At 32.7% G+C, this 20,371-nt stretch overlaps 3 protein-coding genes across 4 annotated transcripts in view; 1 reads left to right on the forward strand and 2 right to left on the reverse strand.

Annotated features, from left to right (window-relative positions):
- LOC126888461 (zinc finger protein 664-like) overlaps positions 1-6,586 on the reverse strand; it is a 365,892-nt gene extending 359,306 nt beyond the window's left edge. For both annotated transcript variants that reach the window (XR_007699563.1, XM_050656791.1), the window contains exon 1: positions 5,939-6,586. Coding sequence is in view for 1 of the 2 variants with exons in the window: in XM_050656791.1 (XP_050512748.1) it covers positions 5,939-6,170 (232 nt within the window). In the remaining variant the exon portion in view is untranslated. The remainder of the gene's footprint in view (positions 1-5,938) is intronic.
- On the reverse strand, positions 1,895-3,848 carry LOC126888463 (uncharacterized). Its single transcript, XM_050656797.1, has 2 exons — positions 3,097-3,848; positions 1,895-3,041 (listed from the first exon to the last, which is right to left on the reverse strand). The coding sequence occupies exons 1-2, from the start codon at positions 3,744-3,746 to the stop codon at positions 2,720-2,722; spliced, it is 972 nt and encodes a 323-aa protein (XP_050512754.1). The 5' UTR covers positions 3,747-3,848; the 3' UTR covers positions 1,895-2,719.
- Positions 5,763-11,400, forward strand: LOC126888462 (uncharacterized). The gene is made up of 4 exons (XM_050656796.1): positions 5,763-5,905; positions 9,445-9,871; positions 9,929-10,357; positions 10,809-11,400. The coding sequence occupies exons 2-4, from the start codon at positions 9,454-9,456 to the stop codon at positions 11,183-11,185; spliced, it is 1,224 nt and encodes a 407-aa protein (XP_050512753.1). The 5' UTR covers positions 5,763-5,905; positions 9,445-9,453; the 3' UTR covers positions 11,186-11,400.
- Positions 11,401-20,371: the final 8,971 nt, after the last annotated feature.

A 20,371-nucleotide genomic window follows, 5' to 3' on the forward strand; every position in this document is an offset into this window, starting at 1 on the left:
TGTTAAATTAAGACAAAACAACACTCACTTCCACTGTGATAAATAATCAATTGAAATTAAAATAAACTAGATGTTGTAGATATAAAAATGTATTCACTTATATTTCGAGGGTTTAGCATCAAACAATGTTAACTACAAAAACATAAAGTGGCAGAAAATGCGAAAAACTGTTTTGAAACGTAATATCGGCCAACAAATTTGTGATTACGGAGACAAAATACATTACAATACAAATCTGTAAATTTATATAGTATTATTATGGTTTCTCGAGAATGAGTGAAGGTAGAACTGTAAAGAGGGTATGGAAAGCGGCATCTGACAACAAACGAAGAAGAGGCAGGCCAGCAAGAACGTGGAATGCAAATATTGGAAAGGCTTGCGGAAAAAGAAATATTGGGTGGAGAGAAGCAGAAAGACTAGCTACCGACCGAAAGGCATGGAGACGTCTCATTTCTCCACTTACCTCGACACCGTAAGGTACAAGAGGACGGCTTAAGTAAGTAAGTATGTATTATGGTTTCTTTGACATATGGTAAAAATTATTACAGGTTATTGTTATTCTACAGAGAAAAAAATAGAATTTTTTTTCTAATAATGACCTGATAACGCTTTTTGATATTACCGATATATATTTTTTGTAACCGTTAACGTCGCACCTGATAATAATAGTTTTACTACAGGGTTAGCACTGCTGTGTGAAAATGTAAAAATGTAATTTCCCTAAATTGTTGAGAAAATTTCACTGATATTTCCCCTTTTTTCAGGATATCCTTTAACTTAAATTCGCTGATATTTTCAAAATTTTCAGGATATCCAATGCAGCACTAACCCTGTATTATAAAAAATGTTATAAGTGTATTTAAATAAAAAACTTTATTTTTCTAATAACATACAAATATTAAACTTATGAAATCTCTAAATACTTATAGGTACCATCTTTAAACGTCTTCATCTTCTGAAACATTTTCATTATGATCATCTCCCTTCCTTGAAGATTCTAGTAAAAGAAGTGATATTAGTCTTTGATTGTTGCTCACAGAGTTCTACTAAACTTTTTAACTTTTTATTATTAATCGTTAACGGTTTGTCATATTTTCTTCTTGGCACAAGTTTGTTAATTGAAAATGCTCGAAGTTGACTTCTCTGTATTTTTATTTTCGTAAAGTTGTCTGATTTAAAATTATATTTGAAATAACTGTGTGCAGTGTCTTCTTTTATAATATGTATATTGTAGCCAAACTATGTTCAACCATTTGACAACATTTCCTTCAATGTCAGTTTTTTTTATTTTTAATCATTTGAATTTGAAGTTCTTTAAAATTCAAAATGTTTTCCTGATCTATTTCAACTACTTCGTATTTTGATTTCTTTAAAGCCATTTTAATCACTGTACAAGCCTTTACTCGCGTTTTCGATGTGGGCATGGACCATATCACGTTCCATTTGGGAATATCCGGGCTCAAAAAATAACTGGTCGATTTTTGAAATATTTAGTGTTTCAACAGCAAACAGAAACATTTTGGCCCGAACAACTTTCAGACATAAAAGCGAAGTCTTTCCCAGTAACTTCACTTTTCATTGTATTTGTACGGCAAGAGGCTACCTCAGAAGATCTACGACCCGCTAGTGCTTGGTGTCATACAAAGTTTTGTGCTACGACTGGACATTTTTCTGTTAAATACTGACAAAATCAAAATGTTAAATAATTACGACAAATATATACGTAACCGGCAATAAGAAAATAACATATACCTATGTTTTCTTTTAACTTCGGTAAAACTAAAAAACGTAATGAGTAATCAGATTATTGTAATCATGTAATCATGTAATGAGTAATCAGATGGCAGAATCGAACAATATCGAAAATAAACAAATGTTTTTAGCTATCCAGTATCAAAATGACGTTTTTCAAACAAATACGAATTATAATAATAACGCTGTCTACAATTACAGCTTAAAATATTACTGTCAATAAACGTTAACAGTCGATAACTGTTTTTGATGTATCACGAAATTCACTGTGAAATAACGTTATCACCTCTTAGGTGTTTTTGACACGGACAATTTTTTCACAATTGGTAGTTAACGTTTAATGTATTTTGTAATCTGCTGCAGATATAGATACAGGTTTTTGTTACTAAATGAAGTCGAAAACGGTGAACTCGATTATAGATATATCTCAATTTCACAAAAAATGTAGATAACGTTATTTGACACTAAACCCTCGATTTGGAAATGGAATGATATTGTTCAAGGCCAAAATAGCATACCTCATTTGTAATATAAAAGTACATATCTCTGTTCTTATCGAATACAAATGAATGAATCAAAAAACCAAATGTTAAGAAAGCCTACGACTACAATTGAGTTTTAATTTAAATATTTTATATATGCCAGAATATTCCACAGGGTGTTCCGAACTTTAAGGACCAAACACAGTATGATTGTTACACCCAGTATAAAATAACATTTACCTGTCTAGCAACAATATTATTACACCAATTTTCTTAAATAATAAGGCTATAACATACTAAAAAAATCACTCAATTTGGACAACAGATTTAGAAAATTCGTTACATCTAACGTGTAAATTCATCAAGTGACCCGATTGTTTTGCTCGCAAGTGTAATAATAAAAAGAAACTAACTTAGTTAAATGAATAAACTAACCTATGAAGTAAGACTAAGAATACACTAAATTAAATTAAATTTAAATTTAACTAAACTAAATATTGTTCTACAATGCACAACAAAAATTCCACAAATGGCTCTTTATTTCTTATTCGTTCCCTCCACATAAATTCTTGGAGGTACGATGGAAACAAATCTGTGGAAGTCCCACATTGTCTACAGAGCTTCTTAGCGCGGTTCCAAACACTCAATATCGTTTGTGTATGAACACTGCTATCATCTGGGTCGACGAAGTTATTCTGATGCTGATGAATAACAGTTCTGTGTTCATACACACCCCCATCCAAGAGACCAATATTTTTATAGGCTCCCCATCCATCAGTCACAATTACAGTCCCTGGTAGAATTGTTCTAAAAAGAATATCATTGTATTCTAAGAGGAAATATAAATATAATATTAACATACCTTGATACAATGGGCAACAGTGTCTCTTCGTTCCGTGCCTGTACTGGTGTAAGAAACAGTTTTCCACTGTTCCTTTCTACCATACCAAATACCCACTGTCCGTTCCTGAAGGCACCTCTATGGTACTTCCTGTGGAAAAAATAGGATTCGCCCATTTCCACAGTGAGCGGTTCTCCATTCTCATCGAATCCTCCTAGTTCCACAGGATGTTGCTGTAAGTATGTGGTGCACACTTCTCTGCAGAAATTGCACCAGTCAACAACAGTAACAGAACTGGCGGCCAGTGATGCTTCCCTGCAGATTATTTTCTGAGGGAAGTCATTTGCAAATCCATATATTATTATTATAATCTGGGAAATAGCTAAATGACTTCTCGCAAAAAATGATCCATCACGAACGGATGTAGACATCTTACATTGTCTACATTTCCACATGTACTCATCTATACGGCCAGTACGTTTCACTAGCGTCTTGTGTATGTTACATACATTGCACAGCACTGTATTTCTAATTAACTGCCGCATTGCACACCACACTAAACATTCATGCACACTAGTAAATGCCTTAATCAGTAATGGTAAATTCCAGAATTCTTCCCTGATTTGGTTTATGTTTAAAATTGTGTCTGGGAGAACAATATAGGTAGCCATTATAATTAAATAGGTATATTTTGTACAATTTGAACCCTACAAATGCTTTCTGAGCACTTAGTATGGATATCTATAAGATTAGAGCAACTCAGCAACACAGCAACCAACAAAACATAAACACAGTACATAACCTAACCTATTTGTAGTTGACAGTTGACATCATTGAAATTTAATGTAAGCTAAAAATACTGACAGTGTTGCCATATTATAAAATATTTCTAACTGAACATCTAAAATTCAAAATTGGACAAGAACACAATATATATAATTTAAAAATCAAAAACAAATTTAGATAGAAATCAGAAAATTAACAGAAGCATCTATAATATCATTTAGACACTTATAGTAAAAGCATTAAAATTATATAAAATTCAATAGTTAATAGAAACACTAAAAACTTTACAATTTGAACACTACAAATGCTTTCTGAGCACTTAGTCAAGCACACTGCAAAGACTAAAAGCAGCTTTACATCAAGGCTGTGCAAGTCTCATGCTATGCAAGTCCGTCTTGCAAGGTTTATCTCTTGCCTAGCCTGACCTTTTTACATCAGAGCTATTTCTGTGCAATTTTAATACCACTTTCATTGTTGGCAACAAAAGAAATATACCAAAACATTAACTTTAGATATTTCACTTCGAAATTTCAGTCCATTAAATGTATTCAAGTATTAATCACAAATTATTATTATTACTTCCAATAAATAACATTTAAATTTACACAATAAGGTTAAGTTTTATTCTAAACCGTAAATTTTGTTATATTGGTAACATGAAATTTGACAACTTGCGTCAAAATAGCATGAAAAATAGAACATGTTTTAATTTTTCGTCTAGCACACGAATTGCATGGAAATAGCGCGTGGGCATGCGCAGTTGCATAATCTGTCTTGCATTGCTCTTGCCTAGCATGAAAATAGCATAATGTAAAACTGTCTTAACAAACAATACAATTGCAGGTACATTTTATCAAGAAATACAGTAGACTCTCTCTATAACGAACACGGTTATTACGAGGTTTCGCTTATAACGAGATACACTAGATGTCCCATGAAATTCCTATTGAACTGTAACACCTCTATAACGAGGCATATTTGGTTATAAGGAGGAAAAATGAAATCTTAGAATGTGTATCTTTACCTGTTTTTAGCGCTGTAATGGCTATAAATAAATACCCCCACTTACTGTGTTGACACATCTGTGTGGTTATCGAGGATGGTGCTGTAATACACTCCACCGCCTAATAAACCTCTTCCTGTTCTGTTTATCTATCGACCGATTTTGAATTATGTAAGAAAATTTACAATTTATGATGGCGAAGCCTTATTGAGGTAACAATATTTAGCATCTTATATTGCTCCGAATGGCTTCACTATTATAGTAAGTTAATGTTTTAGAAAACTATATATTCATATGTATGCACAATATTATTGTTGTCTGATATAACAAGATCCGCTTATAACGAGGTAATTAGTCCACCATTTGAGTTCTCGTTATAGAGGGAGTCTACTGTATAGGGCTTTTCATCGATTGTCATTTGTTTCGAGCTTCTGTCATGTGTCACATAATATTAATATATCTACGTCATACGTCTTTGGTTTGTATCATTGGCAATACCAATAACGTATGACATAGATATATTAATATTATGTGACACATGACAGAAGCTCAAAACAAATGACTGTGAATGAAAAGCCCTATTAAAAAAATTCATCTGGTAACCATCTGTTGCAATCTGACAATTTCCGTGTTCAAATTTCTCTTTGGCCCCATTGCCAAGTATATCTGATAATGTATAAGGGGTGAAGTAACAAAAATAATTTAGAATATTTAACTGCATTTAATAGAAAAAAATTAATCTATAAATCCTGCTTTGTATAAATTTAAAAATTATAGCTTTTTACAACAAAAAATATTTTGTAAAAGTCAACTTTACCTATAATATTTTAAACGTCTACAGTCTACAGTATAAAAAAAATATGGCAACACTGTCGTTAGTTGCCCTAATCTGATTTTGCCCCTGATTTATTTTTTATTATTGTTGTACATAGTTGTAAATAATAAATATAACATATTTATTATGTTAGTTAAAGACAAAGATCAAAATACAATGGTAAAATGATGTTCATACTAATTGGAAAGGTGAATGAAGGTAGTTAGGTATGCAAAATATAATTTCATTATTTTACTTACACTTTTCATTTGTTTGTTTTTCTTCATATACCATAAGTTGATTTTCATCTTCTATTTCAGTCTTCAAGGAGATTTCCTCTAACTCTAAACAGTTAAATGTATCATGGGTACTCTCTCTTTTCGGCTCCTCTTTAATTTCACTTTTAAAGTTATCTAAATGAGCATCTTCCTCCTTATTACATATTTCTGCTTTGCAGGGGGGGCCCTCACTTAACTCTTGTTTTATTTCCATTTCGTACCAAATTATTTGTCTTTTATTTAATAATAATTTTACATCCAAAAAGTAAATACAAATAAAAAAAATACAGGCAAGCGAAAATTGACATATGACAACTTATATATACCTTATCTATGCATTGGACTATTGGACCAGACCAGCACCAGCCCACCCAGAGCGCCTCTTACCGAATTTACATAATTCATTCTTGGCGGTAAATACAAAACAATGGACGAATGAAAATATTATTTTTGCACGATTGATCATTTTTGACTATTTACCGTGACAGATTTTACGTCAGTAGGTGACATTTACTAGCAACTCGACGGTAAGTAATCCAACTCGACGGTAAGTACTCCAACTCGACGGTAAGTAATTCAGTTACCGTCGAGTTAAAAAATCTCTTAATTTTAATTTATTTTTTGAAAGAATAAAGAAAACTAACGAATTATTTATTAATATTGAAACTTATGGTACAATTTGTTAAATTATTTAATGAAATCCCACTTGTTTGGGCTGTGGTTTCACTTCTAACAGAAACTCCTGCAGAATCGCATAAGTACATTAGTAGTATTACTAGTATTAGAATAATTGCGGAACACCCTTCTTCCCAAGCCCGTTCAATTTCTTCAAATTCACTTTCGCTCATATTTTAATTTATAATAATCAAAATTGTACTTAAAATTATTGACAACTAAATAAAAACTCAATTCTCCATTGTTGTTATGCACCCTAGTTACTACCTAACAACCAAAGTATCTATCTTGATAAAATGAATGAAACTAGTCAATATGACGAAAATGTTTAATTTTATAATTTATAATGGTATCAATCGTGCAAAAAACGTTATAAGCATGTCGAACGTTAAGGGTAACCGATCTCAGACAATAATTGGAGTCGTCGCGCCGCTCCTCCTCCAAACAATTGTCTTCGATCGGTATAAAACCCTTACCGTTCTCCATACTTAATATACTATTATCTCTGCGAATGAACACAGAGTCTAATTGTCTAATCCAGGGCTTCCCAAACTGTGCGTCGCGGCGTTGTCCCAGGGGCGTCGCGTGTCTTCCCGAATTTTTAATACAGAAAATTATATTTATTTGATTTTAAACGAGTATAAAATATATGTACAGGCGCGTTCCAAGTGACATGAAAATCGTCCTTCGTACTGCCCTCGTCATACGCATTATAAAAAATGCGTTCCAAGCGAACATGAACGATGATTCGTATCGTACACTGTGTTGTTCCAAGTGATCCAGGTCCAGATCCATGTACTGTTTCGAAATCGGTAACTGAACGATCCTTTTGATACATGCCTTCAGGCAGAATCTATTTGTACTGACTTGCGCAGTTAGGATTGTTTTCATTTTTACTGATCACTGCTATGAGATCAGCTGATGATTCAATAATAGAATAATCCACAATTTACGCTATTAGTATCTGTGAATCTTGATTTCCGTTTAAATAATTAATAATTCTTTTTTTTTTTCAAATTAATCTTAAAAATATGGATAATGTTTTTTTTTCATAGAAGACAGCGATTTTATACCAGATATCGATTCTGAGGAAGATTTTGAAGTTGAAGTGATGTTTAATGAACATGTTAGAAATATTAATTTCTAACCATCTAGCAAACTACTAGTGGTACTGGTCTGGTAATACTATATTATTTATCTATGGTACCCGTACTGAAAATGGCTCAGGCGCAACTCGAACTTGAAATGGTACACAAATACGTTCCAAGAGGGTTACGTACCGGTAATCGGTTCGGGATCGAAAGAAAACCATTCAACAGCGATTCTGCGCATTAAAACAGTCCAATCGATTTCGTGACGGTTCAAGGGATCGTACAAATGTGTCGTCTTGGAACGAAGCTATTAATAAATAAATCAAATAAAAAATATAACATCAAGTCGATAGATCCTTGAATTATTCGAAATTATCCAAAAAATTGTTCGTCGTATTCACGACATGGCAGAAGATATTAATGGGCAAATTGTGGGGAAACTTTCAGGTTTATTTGCCATTCAACTGGACGAGGCGACTGATACTCAATTGATATGTTATGTACGGTACATACAAGACACAAGAATATGTGAGGATTTGTTATTTTGCAGAAAAATGTGTGAAACTTGTAAAGCTACTGATTTATTCGATATTTTAAACTCATATATTATGACTAAAAATAATAGGTGTGTTCTAGCAAACAGTCAAACTAGTCAGAAACCGTCAGCAAACAGTTGCAATGGTCAGTGAGAAAACATAATACAGTCACCAGTGCTATCCCCTCTACTCGCGCTGGTCCACTATTCGCTGATGGTTTCAAACCGTTTGAAACTGTCCAAACCATTTCAAACTGAGTACTTTGTCCAAATTGAATTTTACACTTATCTACATACAGAATCACATAATGATGCCCAAAACTTTATTATTTAATTCAGAGTTTATAATAAAATTAGCATACCTCTGTGACATATTTAACCAATTAAATAATCTTAATAAGTTTTTGCAGGTAAATCTTAATAAGTTATCATTGAGCGAACACTTTGAGAAATATTTTCCCGAAGATCTGGAGTAATATAACTAGGTCAGAAACCCTTTTCAGTCGTCCACACTGAATTTTGAATTCAGAAAACCTGTTTGAATTTTGGAGCACAGTTTCTCATGAATATCATGCTATCAGCACTGCTGCATTAAAGGTTTTATTGCTATTTGTGACTTCGTACTTGTGCGAAACGCGCTTAGGAAACATAAGTCAAACATAAACTTAGAAAAAGAAATGTGAGTGTTAATTTCCAAACTGGAGCCCCGGTTTCATAAGCTGTGCTCAAAAAACAAGCACATCCCTCACATTAACCAGCCAGTTACATAAGTAAATATCCCTTTTTATTTTTGTGCCTATGTTTTGATTTCATTCTTAATTTATAGTAAAAATTATAAATGTTAAAATTGTGTTTTTGTCATAACTATAACCTGTTACTAGACTAGTACTAAAATTGGTAAGTATTATTGGGGGTTGGGTTGAGGGGCGTCGCAACAAAATAGCAAAGTCCCAAAGGCGTCCCAGTACGAATAAGTTTGGGAAGCCCTGGTTTAATCCCTTGATTTGGCGCCTTGTTTTGTGTTTTGGCGGTTTTAATGTCCAAGCACATAATTTCTCTGTCTGTTTGGCGGTTGTATTTCAACAGCAAGCATACATACAAAATTTCATTTTTATATTTCAATTGTTTGAAAAAATCTGTTCGTTAGGTTAGAACACATTAATTAGTTAACCAAAACTTTGTTTTAGCAAGAAATAATGGATTCTATCTACAAATCTACTACTTCAAGGAGCCTTCAATTGACTTCAACAAGTTCTGAATTTGTGTCAGGAGCCTGCCATCTCTGTAGCAAAATATTTAAAAATGTGAAATTACGAAATCGTCATATCAAAAGAATACATAAAATAGATGTGTCAATTAAGAAAATTGATCATATTGTTTGTCCGTTATGTGAGCAAGAAACTAGTTTACAAACCCATGAGAACTTAAGAAAACATCTCGAGGAGAATCACCAGATGAATATTGAACTAATAACTTTGGAATTTTCTAACAAACAAGAATATGAGACATGGAAAGATATGCAGAAAATTGAGACCAGTTATGCAACATCTCGAACAGTTGATGCAAAGGAACACAAGATCTTATACTATGAGTGTAACAGAAGTGACACATATGGTAAGTCCAATACTTTGTTACTTGCAATAATTAAAACATATACTTGTCTGTCTTTAGGATATAAGCCCAACTCTAAAATTAGGACAGAGAAATCTGGAGGATCAATTAGAATTAAAGGAGTGTGTCCCTCCAGACTAATTTGTAAACTGAGAGATCAAGGACAAGTTTCGGTCAGTTATTGGACAACACATGCTGGACATAAAGAAGAATTAAGAGCCATACATCTGTCAAAAGCAGAAGAAAAAACGATTCTAGAAAAATTAATGGCTGGGGTGCCACCCAGTAGAATTTTACAAGATTCAAGAAAATTGGAAAAACCACAACTAGATAGACTTGCCCTATTAACAAGTCAAGATCTCGCAAATTTGTCCAAGAAGTATAATGTACACAAGAAACGAGGTCAAAATGATATGGTAGCAACAGCCTTAAAGGTTCAGGAATGGAATGCTAACAACAAGAATTATGCTTTCTTATTTAAGAAAGAAGGTAAACACCAAACTTTTTTTTTGATACCTAGCACAATTATAATTAATCCTATTCCAATTTGACTTGTGTGAATTGTTATCCTTGCAAGGCTCATGTCACAAACATTACCCGTTGATTAGCAAAATCAACAACATTCACCCCTTAATATAATACACAATATACATTATTAACACGTTGACGGACATTGCATCAAATGTATAAGCTACATCAATGGAAATTAGACGTCTATAGACGTTCTGTCTGTCAACGTGTTAAATAATATATTTGCTATGATTTTAAAAATTGGCTTTTACATTAAAGCTTATTTTGTTACATAAGCTTAAACCAGCTTGTTTTAAGCTTGTTTAATTGTTATCTTTGCCTCCCTCATCTAATAATACCTTGTGTCAGCATGTGCACTTGGTAAGAATGTATGAGGAGAGTATGGGTACTGGTACTAACTCTGTTTTAGATGATGCTGCAAGGTGTTTGGGAGAAAGTTCAATTATCAAATCAAACCATGAGGAGGAAATTAATGAATTTATCAGAGATAAACTAGAACAGACAAATGTGACCCAGGAAAAAGCCAAAGGAAGTCTTGAATTACAAAATGAAATAAAAAATGAAATGGAAGACTTAAAAAATGAAATGGAAGACTTAAAAAATGAAATGGAAGATTTAGATGACACAAGTTTAACAAAATTACGTGACGAATTAAGACGAATAAGGAGAACCATGCAAGTAACAAAGCTCAAGGTGAAGGAAAACTGTCAGGAAAACGTGAAGAACATTATAACAAAGCGAAAAATGGAGAAGAAGGAGTATTTTCCTTCCAAGAAAAAGAAATAACTGATTAAACGTTAAATTTTATTATAGTTTTATATAAAGCCATTTTAAGTAATGCTGTTATTTGTAATCTTTTATATTAGCGTTATATGTATTTTTAAATCTAGATGTACTGGGTCCTAGGCGAGGTTTAGAGGGGTTTTACCTTCGCCATTGCATCAATAAGGCACCCCCTCCTTTCAGATTTTTAATAAAAAATGAAAAAATTTAAACAGCTATTTAGTGTTTTATTTAGTTTTCAATAGTTAATTCCAGTAAACATTTGCTTAATTTTATTCAGACCATTTTTCATAGCACTCAATTCAAAATATAGTTGGTCTATTTTTCAAAGGTCGTAACTCTTTAAAAATCAAATTTTTACATTTTAGTGTTAATAGCCACTTTCAGATGATCTCTAAACGTCCAGAAGAAGCCATAGCTCCGAAAAAATTATAAAACTTTTAAAATCGCAATTATCAAAAGACCTATATAGAAATCACCATCTAGTCTAAATTTTCATATGCCCTAACTCCAATGCGTGCTTGTGTTTTTCTATAGTTGATGTTGTTGAAAATGTCGTATCTCCTCAGAACATTTAAGATTCTAGCCAGAAAAAGTCATAACTCCTGCAATTAAATATTAAAATGTGAAAATGTATTATTTTTTATTGGACACTATACAAATATGCTTTTCTATTTACAAAATAAATAAAACCATCTATTTGCTTCTCTTGTAAAATTAGCATTTTTGGAGTTACGATTTTGAAAAATAGACCGACGATGTTTTTATTGTCATACATCTATGGTGAAATCTAACAAAATTTGAATTTGAAAAGGTTCTAGAAATAAGGTGGGTAACATTTTGGATTTGTGCAAGGTAGCTCCACAACAGCAATTTTCATTTTAAGACAGCTAATGGAAAAACTTAGGAGTGAATAAGAAACTTGCACTTAGTATTTATTAACCTTGAAAAGTCATATGGCAAAGATACCAGAAAACCACTGGTACTAAGTAGGAAAGGAGTGCCGGCTGAATATGTACGAATGGTGCAAGACTTATGAGAGGGTAACAATGAACATTAGAACGAATTCAGGTGAAACTAGATAATTTCGTGTGAAAGTAGGGTTCTATGTTAAACCCGTATTTATTCCCATTCATGCTGGATCAGGTAACAGCTGAACTTCAAAGGGAGATCCTTGCTTGTTAATGTATGCAGATAATGTAGGAAAGTCTGAGAGCGAAGTGGAGGAAAAAACTATTTATTTTTTTTTAATCATGGTAATCCAAATCGCAGAGTAGTTAGCTTGGATAGACAAGAACTCACACAAGATGATAGTTGTATGTATGTAGGATCGATATTACTGAGCAATGGGGAAGTACATAAAATGCAAGTACAGTAGAACGTCAATAATCCGGATTAATTGGGACCGGACCCCATCCGGATTATCGAAATTACCTTAAAAAAGACACATTTAAGTACAACAAACATTTTCAAAGTTTATATTTTCTCATATACAGTAGTGTCTAGAGGTGAAATTAATCATTTTTTTATGTTCAAACACTGTATTGTAAGTTATTTATAGCAACATGTGCACGTGCACAGTAAAAACATCACACTATTTGAACTTAAAAAAAATGTGTAAAAGCTTTTTGAACTGCGATAGAGGTTCGCAGCTAAATTCTTAATTCATTTAAGAAGAATCAGATATTTTTGCTAGATACAAATCCGGATTATTGACCGTCCGGATTATCGACGCTCTACTGTAATAGAATTAAGGCTGAATGGATGAAATGGAAAGAGGTAAATAGAGTACTGTTTGATAAAAAGGTAAATTATATACTGTACGAATGCTGTACGACCAGCTATGATAATGCATGGTCCTGAATGTTGAGCAGTAAAACATAAGAGATGAACAGAAATAGCAAATACTATGGACTGTAATAAGTACATACAACTCTTGACATTTCGCATTACATTTGAGGAAACAAAAAAATAGCGCCATCTCGGCGGTCTACGATGATAACCAGAGCAATCTAACCTTACATTTATAAAATTGCTTTATTATTGTTTTTGTATAAATGTTTGAACTATTTTTATTTTAATTTAATTTAGCAAAATTAGCTTGTTATTCAAAAATTTAAAAAATTACTTAGAAAAACGTAGTTTCACCGCAAGCCGACAGTGGCGCTAGTGGCAACGTGCTTCCAGATTTCTGTGTGAGTTGGATGTATTACATTCAATAGTATTTGGAAATAGTTTAAATAGTATATTACTGAAACGCGAATGCTCTTATACTGAAGTTATATGAGTATAAATATAATGTGTAAGGCTAGGTCATGTGTAACTTAGAGATGAGGACCATCTCATACATATAGAGGAGAGGTGCTTAGTCCCTGGAAGCAATAAAACAGGAAAATCGAAAAGACGTTGGTGGGTGACAGTTCAGCAGGATATGAGTGTAAACGGTATTCACGTTCATATGGCACAAAAAAGAAAAGTTTGGAGGAAAATAATTCTAGGCGGTTGCTCGGTAAAAAGAGTATAAGTCAAAAATAGTCATAATATTATTTTGCCGAAAAACACTATAATAATAATATAATATAACCTGTATCTTTACCTTGGTATCAATAGAGCAAGTCAATATATTGTGTAATATAAAATAAATAAAATTAATTATTTGGTACTGGATACAGTAAAACCTCCGTTAACCGAAACATTGCTTAATAGTCTAAGAGCTAGTGAACCTTTTGACTAACGGTCGTCCTGTAAGGCTAGAAATTTGTAGAGTGATAATTCATAGCACACCAAAGCTAAAAACCATGACCTGGCAGGCCTCAGCGGTGCACGTGTATCTACCAGGTGAATCGAAAAGTGCAAATTTAGGGGGTAAAATAAACTTTCTCCTGTAAGGTTTAAATTTAAGTATGTGTTTGAGTAAGTCATTTAAAAGAAATGTGTAAAATGACAGGCGATTCTGAAGAGCATAAGACCTTGCCAGGCGAGGGGAAAGATTAGGGGTTTTTCCTAAATTTATTTTTTTTGCATCGAACAAATTTTTTTTAAGTTTTTTGAATCATTCCAAACAGAAAAGGTCTTTGGTGATTTTTCTCTTAAGTTAATAGTTTTTGTTATATAAGCGATTGAAAATTTTGAAAATTGCGAAATCGACCATTTTTAACCCCAAATCGGATATTTATCTAAAACTCTCAAAGTTGCCAAGGTAGGTAGATATTCTTTAAACATTGATTGATGAAATCCCAAAGAGTTTTTTGCAATACAATATCGGAAACCCCTTTGTTTTTTAATTGCTAATCAAGCGAACGCTTCACTGTAGTATAAGTGAGGACGTTTGAGTTGGCATAAATTCATTATCTCGAGAATTGGCAAATTTCAAGAGCAATCTTCAGACAGGTCGATTTTTATTTTTAAATTAGGACTTTTTGGCATATATATAATACTAGTGACGTCATCCATCTGAGCGTGATGACGTAATCGATGATTTTTTTAAATGAGAGTAGGGGTTGTGTGATAGCTCATTTGAAAGGTTATTTAATTCTCTATTCACTAATATAAACAATAACATAATTATTTATACAGGGTGTACAAAAAATTTTTTTTTATTAAATTAACTTTGATTAAATTTGACAAATAGAAGAAAAATTTTTTTTGTACACCCTGTATAAATAATTATGTTAATGTTTATATTACTGAATAGAGAATTAAATAATCTTTCGAATGAGCTATCACACAACCCCTACTCTTATTTAAAAAAAAATCGATTACGTCATCACGCCCAGATGGATGACGTCACTAGTATTATATATATACCAAAAAGTCCTAATTCAAAAATAAAAATCGACCTGTCTGAGGATTTCTCTTCAAATTTGCCCATTCTCGAGATAATGAATTTATGCAAGCTCAAACGTCCTCAATTATACTACAGTGTAGCGCCCGCTTGATTAGCAATTAAAAAAACAAAGCGGTTTTCGATATTTTATTGAAAAAACTCTTCGGGATTTCATCAATCAATGTTTAAGGAATATCTGCGTACCTTGCCAATATTGAAATTTTTAGATAAATGTCCGATTTGGGTTAAAAATGGCCGATTTCGCAATTTTCAAAATTTTCAATCGCTTATATTAACAAAAACTATTAACTTAAGAGAAAAATAACTAAGGACCTTTTCTGTTTGGAATGATTCAAAAAGCCTAAAAAAAATTTGTTCGATGCAAAAAGAATAATTTTAGGAAAAACCCCTAATCTTTCCCCTCGCCTGGCAAGGTCTTATGCTCTTCAGAATCGCCTGTCATTGTACACATTTCTTCTAAATGACTTACTCAAACACATACTTAAATTTAAACCTTACAGGAGAAAGTTTATTTTACCCCCTAAATTTGCACTTTTCGATTCACCTGGTAGATACACGTGCACCACTGAGGCCTGCCAGGTCATGGTTTTTAGCTTTGGTGTGCTATGAATTATCACTCTACAAATTTTTAGCCTTACAGGACGACCGTTACTCAAAAGGTTCACTAGCTCTTAGACTATAACCGAAATGGCTGACAGTTACAAAAAGTTCGTCAATAAAAAGTGAATTTAAAAAAAGCAATAAAATTAAGGAAAATGAACATATTTTTGAACGAGTGTTTTTTTAAAGAAATTGCTATTTTCTTCTGTGTTTTTTTATAAAGATGTTTTGCAGCTATATCTCTCCAATACCATGTAATATATAAGAAGAATACAAAAAACAATGATATTTTTAACCGAAATTCTTGTTATCCGAAACGGCCTTCCCCCCAATTATTTCGGTTAACGGAGTTTTCACTGTAATTATGGCAACTAATTATCGTTTTTTGCTTCTCCTGACAAGTTGACTAAATTGACTTACGCTCGATTTCATAATAAAGTTAAAGTGAACTTTTTAAGTTGGTACTTTTATCAATGCGTAATACACATTAATGTGAACTTTAGTTAATGTTCACTTTAAGTTGAAACCGGGCTTATACTCTTTTTACCGAGCACACTAGAATTAGAGAAGCCAAATTCACAAGGGGAAAGGCAAAGAAAATAATAATGAAGATGAATATTCTAGAAATAAAAGTAATAAGAGAAACATCTAAACAAAATATTATCTAATAAAAAATGTTTAACAACATACATAAGTAGATTCCTACCTAGATATTCAAGAAAAAAAGCATCACTAGAATATCAAAATAAAATAAATTCAAACCCATTTCGGATTTAAAGTTGGCATATATTTTTACCTACATAATCACAAACGGAAAAATAATAATTATATTTCAATAAAGCTGTACTATTAGCCAGTTTAATCCTAAAATGCGAATATCCTCTGCTTGTACTCATTTATGCTAGCCGCTAAATTTTAAATTAGGACACGCCCACCGACCAATAACAGCAAACGTATTGTTACTTTGTTGATATTTTTAATGTAGTCTGAATCATAACGCACAAACTAGGGAAGAAAAATTAATATTCCAAAGCTCTACATAAAAAGTATACTACTTATTTGTAATGTAATTCGTCAAATTGTGTAATTATTTTGATAGTACCTAAGTCATAGACCTAAGTCTGTAAATAAATAATTGCTTCGCATTCTAAATAAAAATTTTGTAATATTGGTTGCGTGAATCCAGACGTTATAAATTTAATATATGTACATCCGTCGCGTCGGATGGGTATTCACTTCCGATTTTACTTCTATCCTTGCTCGATTGTCTTAATACAGGGGTGAGTACGTTAAGGGGGGTCCGAAAAAAATCTATCCTTTGAAAAACTCGTAACTCGTAAGCGTCAGTTAGTCAGTTTAAGATAAAGTAAGTTAAATATAGCATCAGATCGAAAAACTGAAAAATGCGTGTCTTATATTTTGCAAAAATCTATTGAATCATAATCATACCAAACACGATTTCTACGGAGAGGAAAACTTTAACTTAGACGAAATTTTAAATATGAACCCGGCGATATTTCGCAAAATGAATATCAGATCAAAAAACTGAAAAATACCTGTTCAATATTTTTTAAAAATCTATCGAGTGATACCAAACACAACTTCCCACGGAGAGGGGTGGGGGGTAAATTTATTATTTTAAATACGAATCCCACGATATTTCGCGAAATGAACATCAGATCCAAAAACTGAAAAATACACTATTCAATATTTTTGAAAAATTACACCACACCTCCGTGGGGGGGGGGGGGAGTTTACTTTAAAATCTTAAATGGAAGCCCCCATTTTTTATTGCAGATTTGGATTCCTTACGTAAACATAAGTAACCTAAACCCCCTCTGTGGCTCAGTGGTAAGAGCGCCTAACCTTTGGATCGAAAGTTCCGAATGGTAGTGAGTTCGAATCTCACCAGGGTCAGGAATTTTTTCATTTATTATAAATTAATAAATGAAAATAGTTTCTGTCCTTGTGGGATCGGTACTCACCAGAGGGACCGCAGACGTTCGGATACAATTAGCGTCTCTTTGCAAAGACAGTGACGTCGACTTTGCAAAGTAACAAGACATTTACTCAACACATACACTGAGTTAGTGATAAGTTATACAGTTACAGTTACGTGGCTAAAGGTTCTAGTTCTAAACCAAGACCAGAATCAGAGAAAAAAAACATAAGTAACCTTTATCGTTGATTGAAATATGGATATTGACTCCAATAGATCAATCAACGCCTTTATTCGAGACATTTTTTCGAATTATGGATAGATGGCGCTATAATCTAAAAAAACAATTTTTGGAAATGGAAAATTAAATTAAAAATGGAAAGTCCCTACTAAAATGGAAAACTTTACTTAACTTTTTTTGGTTTTAGGACCCACTCTTCACATCCCTATATCGACATCAAACACGAGATCACACACGGAGGTGAGGTGGGGGGTTATTTTAAAAAATTTTATAATTACCTACACCTTAAATTTACCGTGCACTTCTCGGTAGACTCTGCCGATAAGGTAGAGTCGTGTTGAGAAAAAGCAGCGTGCCCAGAATAAACTATTATTTGTCGTTGGTGAAACCTGCCAAAATTTTAAAACATTTGACATTTAAAATGTATTAAAAATGAATGCGTTATTTATACGTATTACCTAGGTATACGCTGTGAGCTCGTACGTAAAGGGGATATTTACAAATTCGCGAGCGCCAGTAGTGGCAAGTCTGTAAACGTTTACCGGAAATTTGACATAAATGTCAAAGTGATTAATTTAAAATTAAAATTAAAAACATTAATTATAAAAAATATTAGTTGGCCAAAGCTGTGGTATATATTTTTACCTTAAATATACTTACGTTTTAAATACTGAATTTAAGTTTTTTTAATGTTCCGTAAATGTAATTATAAATTAATCTTAGCGCCATCTACACGATAATTGTGAAAGTATCCGAAGTAAGAAATTCATATTTTATCAATAGAATGTCAAAATGATTAGCAAAATCTTAAAAAAATCGATTACAATTTAATTACTTTTTGCGTTGTAAATATTAAGAGATAACAATTAAATAATAAATTTAAAAATTACCGGTGAAAGTTGAATTAGTAATCCGCCAGGAGCGACACCAGCGAAGCTCAGAGCGTATACAGTGATGAGCGCGCTAATAACCGGCAAAATAGCGCAAAAGATGGAAAACGTATTACGTTGTGAGATAAAAAGAAATGAAACTAGTAGAGCTGGGAGAGTTAGCGATATTAAACTATCAATTGTATTTGAATCGATTATTGTTGAAAGGGGGTAAGCACCATTTTCAACTTTTCGAGTTATAGTAGAAAACCCTTCTTACTTTCTTTTATTGTTGCCCAAATGCAAGACCAAGACGAGACTTACACAGTCTTGGTCTTGGTCTTGCGTCAATACACCTGGTCTTGGCCTTGGTCTTGGTATTGCGCTCTCGGTCTTGGTTTTGGTCTTGCAGCAAGAGTCTTGCAAGTCTCGCAGTTACACATTAGCCTATTGCTATTCTTTAAGCGTTACTTTAGATCTTAGAACAACGTAGGTACAGGGCACATATTCTAAAGTTGTCGGTGGGGGACGCCGTCTATTCGCAGTATTATAGTCGGTCTATGAGAGAGAAAGTATTCAAAATCATGAAATAATACTGCGCATAGACGCCGTCCCCCACCGGCACCTTTAGAATATGTAAACTGTAACAGAGTAGGTACATTTTAATCTTGAATTATCATGGCCATGATAATGACCAACAAAATTAATAAATGTCTAAACTGACATTGGGTGAGGTATGAACTCACGATCTAAGTGATCCGTGCCTATACTCTAAACCATGGTTTACGGTAGACAGTCTGTTTCTTAATAAACGTTTGCATTTAATAAGATTACATATGTGCTAAAACATGGTTAAAATACAAAAAACCAAAAAATGACAATGCCATAAAGTTTACTGTATTTCAAAGAACATTATCTATCTAGAAAAGGATTGATCGACCCTCACCTTATATGAAATGAAATAAAAGAGTTGTACAATTTGCCATTTATTTAAATAAAAAGTAAAATACAATACAAATTTAATTACAGAACAGTACGCAATTGCTTTGACTTCACTTTATCTTTATATTAATTTTTTTGACCAAGAATTAATACAAAGAGATTCTTTTATACTCGTTACTATCCAATCCCCTAAGTAGGATATTGTTGTGTGTGTGTCGAATGATGAGTTTAAATTTCTTTATCAAAGATATATATCGAAAAGGTAACATAATCTGTTTCGTGATTAACAATGCGACATATGTGTCGGTGTCATAAACAATGTCAAAGAAACTTATTGTTCATTATGTTCAATAAGAAATATATAGACTGTTATTTGATAGTTGTTAGCCGCGCTTTTTCAGCAAATTTTGGTTTGTTTAACCGATATCACACACTCAGCACAAACGATGTTTAGTCTTAATAATTTGTTTAAAATGTTTTATTTTTACGTTGTAGTTTTATGACCTCTGAGTACGTATCAAATGTGCCAAGTTTTCTTTTAATGGATATTTTGATTGGCTATGTATGCTTATATGGTATTGTTCGTAATGCGCGTAAGTCCAATTTTCCAAATTTTTGTTACATATTTTTTTGCGTCTCATAGAGCCTCTATGCATCTAAGTATAGTAGCTTGGGTATATCCCAAACTACTATACTCCCTAAAACGACATTCGGTCCTAACTGCAAGACGCAAGAGTCTCGCAGGGTCAGT

The sequence above is a fragment of the Diabrotica virgifera genome, chromosome 7 (assembly GCF_917563875.1).
Source record: "Diabrotica virgifera virgifera chromosome 7, PGI_DIABVI_V3a".
Taxonomy (NCBI): Eukaryota; Metazoa; Arthropoda; class Insecta; order Coleoptera; family Chrysomelidae; genus Diabrotica; species Diabrotica virgifera.